This window comes from Mercurialis annua, linkage group LG3 (genome assembly GCF_937616625.2).
Source record: "Mercurialis annua linkage group LG3, ddMerAnnu1.2, whole genome shotgun sequence".
Taxonomy (NCBI): domain Eukaryota; kingdom Viridiplantae; phylum Streptophyta; class Magnoliopsida; order Malpighiales; family Euphorbiaceae; genus Mercurialis; species Mercurialis annua.
In genome coordinates, this window is record NC_065572.1 from 12,245,645 (window position 1) to 12,255,174 (window position 9,530).

The 9,530-nt window shown below is 35.6% G+C and overlaps 1 protein-coding gene across 1 annotated transcript; it reads right to left on the reverse strand.

Moving 5' to 3' along the window:
• Positions 1-5,327: 5,327 nt before the first annotated feature.
• LOC126675433 (uncharacterized) lies at positions 5,328-6,449 on the reverse strand. The gene is made up of 4 exons (XM_050370074.2): positions 6,322-6,449; positions 5,939-6,237; positions 5,748-5,852; positions 5,328-5,471 (listed from the first exon to the last, which is right to left on the reverse strand). The coding sequence occupies exons 2-4, from the start codon at positions 6,179-6,181 to the stop codon at positions 5,388-5,390; spliced, it is 432 nt and encodes a 143-aa protein (XP_050226031.1). The 5' UTR covers positions 6,182-6,237; positions 6,322-6,449; the 3' UTR covers positions 5,328-5,387.
• Between the last annotated feature and the right edge of the window lie 3,081 nt (positions 6,450-9,530).

The following is a 9,530-nucleotide window of genomic DNA, read 5'->3' on the forward strand; positions in this document are numbered from 1 at the left end:
ACTTTTCTAAATTAACAAAATACGCAGTTATTGAATAATGTAAGTTTCACTTGATAATCAAATCTTCTCCTACAATCTCTATGAAAATTAAATTTTAAGATTACAATTAAAATCTTTTCAAAATTCAAGAATCTAGATTTCGTTTTCATAAAGCCATCGTTGCCGCTGCCGCTGCCGCTGAGAGAAACATTATTGACGCTGAAGAGAAAAATCAGTGCCGCCATGAGTGAAATACAAAGTCGCCGTTCTTGGAGATTTTGATTTGATTTTATGTTGTCTCTATAGCTGCCAAAGATTTTAGATCTGAAGATGAATGAAACTATAGTGTTTTGGCTAATGATTCTAATTTTCAAAGACTTCATAATTGTCTTGTGCATCGTAAAAAGCATTATTTCATAAAAAAATGAGTTACTGAGGTGTTTGAAGAAAGCATTGTCAGTGGTGGTCTGATTTTAATGTTGCACTCTTCGTGTTTGAATAAATGCTTATGAGTATCTATATTGTTTCTGGTGTTGGTTAACCAATGGTTAATATTGAGTAAACTGTTGGTTAACTTGTTGGTAAACTTGAATTGTGTATTTTGAATAATATCGTTAGCAAATTGTTGTTAAACTTGAATTTTAAACAAATTGTACCTTTCTAAAAAATTATTAATTTTACTTTTAGTCGCTAATAAATATATAGTTTATTAATCAGTTATCTAATGGTCAAGACGATGACCAACTATATACTGAATTAGTAAATTGTTGGTAAATTTAAATTGTGTATTTTAAACATACCTTTGAAAATAAATTATTAATTTTATTCTTAGTACTCCATTAGTGAACTGTGAGTAAAACGCAAATAAATTTATAATCTATTAATTAATTATCTAATGGTCAACCAAACGATGACCAACTATATGCTGAATTAAACTAGTTCATTAGTGTTTTAAAAGTTAACCAAAAGCTGATTAAATGTTATAGATACTAACAAAACGATTTATTTATTGGTTTACCAATATAACACCAACTATACAGTTGATAGTATAGAAAAATATTTAATTCAATAAAATATAATAATAGAGAAAAAAAATTCATCAACACTTCATTATATTAAACAATAACCAACTGTGTGCTAAAACATTGTGAATTAATTAACATACAATTTAACTAATTGAAGTTCCCATTCAATCATAAAGCCGTATAGCTAACAAAATCAAAATCTATCGCAATCTGAAGTCACAAACTATATTGCAATTTATGGTATAATGATTAACTAGCAAAAAAAATCAGCAACAGTTTACTAACGATTTTATTAATGATGTATTCAAAATAAAAGTTATTACAAGTTAACCAAAAGTTTACCTAATATTAACCATTGGTTAATCAATGCCCAATATATTACAGACATTAATAGATATTTCATAAGCATTTCTTCAAACACCAAAATTGCAGGTTGTGCAACACCAAAAAATCGAACCACCACCACATCACCACCGTCGTTTACAAAAATAAAATAAAAATGACTACAACGTCAAAAAATTTATTACAAGTTATCCAACAGTTTATCCAATGATAACCATTGGTTAACCAACACCTAAAACATTACACACATTAACGTTCTATTCTCATAAGCATTTCTTCATCTTAATTCAGTAATGACTTTGCTGGTAATACACAAAGCACCTGCCCCAAAAATAATTATCTACATTCAAGGTGGCTGCTTTAGTGGTTGCTACTTGGCTGCTTCAGTGATGGCGGAGGGCTTGTGTCGGAAGCGGGCTTACGACGATTTCTGCTGTCAGCGATGTATAGAAGCACAACACTTATCCAAAATTAAAGCTCTACCAACATCTATCTATCCAAAATTAAAGCTTAACAATTTAAAACAAACTGATTTACAAACAAAATTCACGATTAACTATACTTGAACTCAAAAAAACATCAAATAAAACATAAAGAAAATAAAATTCGAAATGTGAAATGGGTTTAGTAAATTTACCTGAGAAAGAAGAAGGCATAGAGAGCAGAGGAAGCCAATTCCACCTTGAGCAAACTTTAACCGATGTCATTTGTCAATTCAAATCAAATCTCATCCATCGCTCTAATTCTCCCATTCGAACCCCTTTCAGTTTCATCCTTAAGATTCCAACCACAACCCTAACAAGAAACTGATTTACCCAGTGGATGATGATAATGATGGTTTTGACGAGCCGCATATTGTTTTGACGAGCGGCGGCTAGAAAAACATGAAGATGATTCGCGGCGGAGAAAAACGACCCGGCGAAGCAAATGATCGAAGTTGAAGAAGAAAGACTCAGCGATTAGGATCGTATTTTTCTCATTTTGAAAGTGTAAAAATTGAAATTAGAAAAGTTAAGAATTGAAGAATATGAGATAGAATGACAAATATCAATTTTCAAAGTTAACACCGTAATTATCTAATTATTTCGGGCTAAGCCCGTGTTTTGTCTATTTATCTCAAACTTTTATGAAAGGTTTTGCCTTTTTATAACATTTGGCCTCAAAATAATAGATCTGCAATAATCTATTTATAAAAAATCTAATTTATCATAAAAAAATCTAAAAACAAATTACAAAATATCTAAAAACGATGTCGAACAATCCATATAAAGAAACGCGGCGACAGAAAAATCATTGGAAGAATCGCGACGATGAGAGATCCACCAAAAAAACGCGACAGTGAAAAAATAAGTCAAAAAATCCATCGGAAGACATGCGACGGCGAGATGGAAGAAAGCGGCGATCGGAAAACAATAAGAGAGGAAGAAAATTTTGATAGAGAGAGAAGTGGAAAGGAAGAGAGAAATTCGATAGAGAGAGAAAAATAGAAAGAAAGAGAGAATTTGTGTGAGAAAAGTAGTACGATGGCTATGAGAATCAAATGACCTAAAATGGGATAAAACCCTAATATATAGTAGGGTATTTTTGATATTATCTTATAAATAAGGGTAGATAAATAAATTATAGAAAGATAGGTGAAAAAGCTGTATATATGTTTTAAAATGAGGTATTTTATAAATAATTATTTATCTTTTCCGCTTTATAATTATTGAAAAAAACATATATATTTTAGACTGTCTTTTGACAAACAAATTTTCTTTTTTTGTTATAATTTAAAATTTAGAGAAATTATATTTTAAATCCAAACATTTAAATATTTTATCGATTACGACCAAATCTTTTAATTTTTACAATTATATCCAATTTGAAAGTTTTTTTAATTGTGACCAAAACTTTGCGTTTTATTTTTGAAGTTCAAACATTTACGTCTTTCATTAATTACAATTAGATTTCAAATTTTTTGTCTAACTTCTAAAAAAATTAATATAAACGTTTGATCACAATTAATAAAAAATGCAAAAGTTTAAATATAAATAATAAAATTTAATATTTTGGTTATAATTACAAAAAAAGGCTTTCAAATTGGATATAATTGTAGAAATTGAAAGAATTTCTAGTAATTGATAAAATACGCAAAGGTTTATATTTAAAAAATGATTAATAGCATAAATTTTTTAGACTTTAGCGCGTTTTGCATATTTAACACGAATTTTAAATTTTGACAACAAATAAATGAACTACTATTTTTTGCTATTTTAGACACCGAGCAATTCTGTTAGAAAAAATACCGACGTGTTAATAAACACGGTTCTAGTGGTCATGTCAGCATTTTTCTGACAGAAAATTACCTAGTATGTAAAATTACAGAAAAATGATGTCCAAATTTACCAAAATTGAAAGTGCGAGTTAAATTTTCAAACACGCTAAAACTCTTGATTTTTTATGCTATTAAGCCTTTATAAAATAGTTAAGCCTAAAGCCCCTGACATGAATGCTGTGGATATATGTAGTGGCTTTAATAGTGAGATGGCTAATTACCTCAAAAACTACCGATTTTTCATATTTTTTTTCAATAACACCCTGACCTTATAATTTCGTCAAGTGCACCCTATTTTGTGTTTTTATGTTTCAATAGCACCCTAAAATATTAAATTGAACTCTTTTCGTTTGGATAAAGTTCAAAAAAAAAAATTTCATATTTTTAAAAAACTCTAAATGTGAAATGATGTTTTAAAATTATACATATAAACCCTCTTCTCTATAACAAAAAATATATAAATAAATATATTAAATAAAAAATCATCGCCTCCCTTCGGACCCGCCGCCGCTTTCCGTCACCCCGTCCGTTTAAACTCCGTCACCGGTCTTCCATGGAAGACGAGCACCGGTCTTCCATGGAAGACCAGATCTGCTGGTCTTCCCCATGGAAGACGAGCAGATCTCACTACAAGAAAACAGGGCTTTAGCGATGGAAATATCTGTCGCTAAAGCCCTCTAATCCGTCGCAAAAGTGGTTTTGCGACGGATTTGTGACGGACTGTGTCCGTCGCAACATAATTGGTCGCAAACACAGTTTGCGACCAATACCGTGTCCGTGGCTAAATTAGCGACGGACAGTCCTGTTGCTAATCATATCAAATTCCGTCGCCAATTTGTCTCCAAACGATATGATTTGGAGACAAATTGGCGACGGACTTTGTGGGATTTGCGACGGAACTGTCCGTCGCCAATTGTCTCAGCCTTGGAGACAAAAGCTGAGGCATTTGCGACGGATAAATCCATCGCAAATCAGCGACGGACCATATCCGTCGCAAATTCATCAGCTTTTGTCTCCAAGGATGATGCCATTTGCGACGGACAAGTCCGTCGCAAATCCCACAAAGTCCGTCGCAAATTTGTTAATTTTTCGGCACTTTTCTGCCGTTTTATGCTATTTTTTGCCGTTTTCCCCTGTCGTTTTAAATACAGTAAAACAATTCATTTATAAATTACAATCAATTGAAACTTATATATATATATATATATATATATATATATATATATATATATATATATATATATATATATATATATATATATATATATATATATATATATATATATATATATATATATATATATATATATATATATATATATAAGAGTATACATATAAACATCAAAATATAAAAAAAACCGTATTATATGTTTGTAATAAAATAAACTAACACGACACTACAAAGCTGGAGTGTTGTCATTGTCTGGTGGGGTAGGTGGGCGCTGTGGCCGATACTCTGCCGGAAGGTTAGGTATCATTCTGGCAATCTCCTCGCGTATCATCTGGGCCATGTTCGCAGCCTGCTGTTCCCGAGCCAGTCGCCGACCCTCCTGAATGCCGGCCTGCACACGGCACTCGACCTCCTCGTCTGCCTGCTGCGACGTCCTAGAAGAGCTGCCTCGCTGCACCCTGGTGCTTGGCCCGGCGTACCTGTTGCTCGCAGAACCCAAGCCGTACACGCGTTTCTTCTTGTTGATGCCCTCGATGTCTAGAAACACCTGGGTCTAGTCCACTGCAGCTGGGCTCGAGGAGCTACCCTCTCCGGTCTGAGGCTGTGTCGCCGCAGCAAGCCTCTCAGTGATGGCGTCCTACAAAACAATAAAAAAGATATCAGTTTAGTTTTAAAGCAACCAAAAATGCATAACATATTACAAAGTAAACCTAATTTCTAACGAAATTTTGACAGCATTTCCTCTGTAATATGAGCATCACCCATTTTTCAGGGAAGTCCTGCAAGCAAATTCCAGTATATAATCCAACAATAAACATGTTTAACAGCTAACCAACAAGCATTTTCAATCTAATATATCATTTCCGAATTATTAAATTCAACTTAGAGAATTACAAGTTTAATAAAAACTTACAGTCATATCCTGAGCCCGTTTGTCGACCGGCTTCTTGTCAGCCTTCGTGGAGTGAAGGCGAGTGTACAACTCCGTCGCACTCGGTTTCCGGCCAAGCTCCCTTTCCTAAAAGAAAAAATACAATTCAATTAGTATCAAAATAAAACAAATACGTTATTTAAGTATTTTAATTACTGAATTTTAAAACAAACCATCACATCCATATGCTTCAGAGCAGAGCGAGATCCACCAGTATGGCGGACAGGTCCAGAACCGGCGCCCGCTGGCTCGCTCATCCGATTTGCTCGGGCGGTTTCTGACCTTTTCTTCTCTTTCTCTGAGTTCCAGAACGCGTTCCAAGCATCCCAGATATCCTGGGTCACAGAAATATGCTTATGTTGCGTCCTCCTTATTCTGTGGATGTTGTCTTTGTAGCGGTTGGCTGCGTGGACCATGAAGACCTGTCTGATGACCTCCTCGCTGTACGCGCACTATCCCACCAGAACTCTTTCTGCAAACAGTACACACATGTTGCATTAGTTAGTTTTTTAAAAAAAACATAATTTAAACGTTACGAAGTTGTAAATTGAATTACCTGGAACTCCTGGAAGTAGAACTCTCTCTGCTCCGCTGTTAGAAAGCGCCATGCTGTTCCATTATCGAACCAGCACTTCCTAAAAATCTCCCGCATAGCCCGTGAAACAGGCCCAAAGTCGATCAACATCGTCCTGTGATTTTTAGGCATAGTTTAGTATATATACATATTACAATTCACACGTGGATAACTAAATTGTAAACATACCTGCTAGGGTCCGGGTGAACCCTCGCCCTACCCCGGTCGTCCAAAAAAGCCGGGGGCTCGCCAGGCTCACGCTGCTGCCGAGGCTGAACAGGTGCTCCAGCCTCTAACTACTGCTGCTCCTCAGCAACGTCGTCATCGCCAGGAACATGGTCTGATCCCCGTCCGCGTCCTCGTCCTGAGGCTGATCCTCGGCCTGTGCCTGATCCTCGACCTCGACCCCTCATACCTGCACATACATCAATTTTAAATGTTCGACAAACAACCAACACATTTATTAATAAAATTATACATTCCTTCGTGAAATATAAAACTAAGAAATATAAATTCAAATTCAACAAGTATACACTTGAATAATATAATTAAAAAACATAATTTCGAGCAGCGTTAATACATCATCTTTAACAATTGATTATGTTTGCAAAAAATCTAATACATAAAATTTACTAAACTACTAAAGTTCTTCGCTTTCATCTTCGTCTGATGAGGATGAGATGAACTCATCTTCTGTTTCTTGTTCAGGAGGCATGAACAACGCATCTTCCTCAGCTTCTCCAGTTTGATCGGCCAAATATGTCGGATTGTCTTCTGTTGCAACAAAGAGAGGATTTTCTTCTATGTCATCTTGAAATGCCGGGATAATCCCCTCGGGCATGTCAAGTTCTGATCGCGCCTTTATCCTGCAAACTGCCCACCAATTTATTTTATCCCTTCTTTTACTCGGATATGGCAGGTAATGAACTTGGTCGGCCTGTTCAGCTAAGATGAACAGTTCATACTTGTTGTATCTCTTTCTGTTATTAATATCCACCATGTTGTATTTTTTGTTACTAATTGTGCCTGAATTTGGCGCTGGGTCGAACCATTCGCATTTAAATAAGACAGTCGTTTTCATTGGAAGCGCTGGATACTCTAACTCTTGTTTGTCAGAAATCCATAAAAGTCATTTTCGCTATCGACATATTGAGTTCCCCTTACGCAGACTCCACTATTCAATTCTGTATGCAATTCACTAAAATGTTTCCACGCCGGGGAGTCTGACGGGTGACACATCTTTCCATCAACCATTTCGTGTTCTGCGTGCCACGTCATATGCTTGGCGGTGGCTTTAGAAGCGTACAACCTCTGCAGTCTCGGAGTTATAGGAAAATAAAACATTTTCCTATAAGGGACGTTAACTCGTCTTTTCACATAATTTCCTTTAGGGGGCGGTTTCCACCGCTCGTGATGGCAAATTTTGCATCTTAACTTCGCATCTGACCCCCAGTAAATCATGCAGTTGCGGAAACAGCAATCGATAACTTCAACCGGCAACCCAAGACCTCTAACCATTTTCTTAATTTCAGCAAAGTTCTTCGGCATCTTGTTGTCTTCTAGGAGCAGCTCTTGTATAAATTTGGTCACATCATCTACTAAAGTTACTGACCCACTATGTCGACATTTAATGTCCAACATTTTAGCAGCTGCAGACAAGGGAGAGTGTTTGCTATTACCGGCGCATACAGGTTCTTCGGCCGCACGCATCATATCATAAAAATGTTTAGCTTCATTATTTGGTTCCTCCTCCGTGAACACTACTTCTGGACCGGCAGCATCGATAACCATTCTCTGAACTGAGCTGAACTCGTCACCCCCCTCATATTCCATGTTAACGTCATACTCCGGTAGTTGTGTAACAGGACGGGGATTTAAAATATTTCCCTCCCCATGAAAAACCCAAACTTGATAATCTTTGACAAACCCTTTCTGCAAAATGTGGAGCTTCACTGTTTCGACATCTCGGTAACTCGTATTTTTACATCCCACCCTAGGACAGGGGCATTTAATCTCGCGCCCGCTCATACATGCTGGATGGCGTAAAGCGAAATTAACAAACTCTTGGACGCGCTCGTCAAAACCAGGGTACAGCAACCCGCCCTGGAGCCGCCTATACATCCAACTTCGGTCTGTATCCATTTCTGTAGCACGGATAATTAGGAGGGTTTTCGCTCGAAAATAGCAAAGTCAATGTAATTAACTGCTTTAAAGGTATGGATCTATCCCATTCGCAAAACTGGCTCCCCTTAACTCGGCCACGATATATGCCTAATAACGGAGAAAAATATTCGGCAGCCTTCCGGCGTCGTTCTCCTTCAGTGAGATATTTAGTATATGCGCTGTAACGCTAATTATATATTCCGCGAGGAATAAGCGTTACAAAACATATACTATACATCCACCCGGAGAACAAACGCTGTAAAACAACCGAATATTTTTCTACCGCTACTAGACATATATGGTTTTCGTGATCGAGTTACGGGAGGACCAATTTTGCAAACTGTACAATCCCGTGACGTTCAATCTCTTGAACAAACGGGACGGGAACTCTAAGGCTAGGTTTGCGATTTTATTCGGTGGGAATAAAATCGCGGTCAATTTAGGTTGAAATTTGTAATTTAACTACTAAATGAAAAATAAAAAAAATCACAGTACTTACTTGTTGCAGAGCAGAACCGCAATAGATAACGAAAGATGTAAAATATCGGACCGATGCAAAAAATGGACGGCTATCAAATTAACCTATCACACAATTAGATTCAATATTTTGTTATTATATAAGTAAATACATTAATTAATTTTTAAAAAAATTGACAGAACTTCCCCTAAAAAATGAGCATCACCCATTTTTCAGGGAAGTCCTGCAAGCAAACACAAACCAACAATACAACCCAATTACGTCAAAAATTATATTTATAACGTCAATTGCACTAACTAATCAATTTTATCTCAAATTCAATAACCTAATTTAATCAACTAATTAATATACAAACAATAATTATAAACAAATAAATATTAATTAATATAAATTACTAATTTAAACCTAAACCCTTAACCTTTAATATAAATTTTTAAAAAAATATATAATTAACCCTAATAAAAAAACCTAACCCCAAACTAATTAAAGAAAACTAACCCCAATCTAATTAAATTCAACTAATTCAAATATAATTAAATTAACCTAACCC

Coding starts and splice junctions, on each gene's coding strand:
- LOC126675433 (XM_050370074.2), bottom strand. CDS start 6,181: ATGGTCCACGCAGCCAACCGCTACAAAGACAACATCCACAGAATAAGG. Junction 5,853..5,938: donor TGAAGCATATGGATGTGATG/GTTTGTTTTAAA, acceptor TTTTTCTTTTAG/GAAAGGGAGCTTGGCCGGAA. Junction 5,472..5,747: donor AACGGGCTCAGGATATGACT/GTAAGTTTTTAT, acceptor ATTGTTTTGTAG/GACGCCATCACTGAGAGGCT.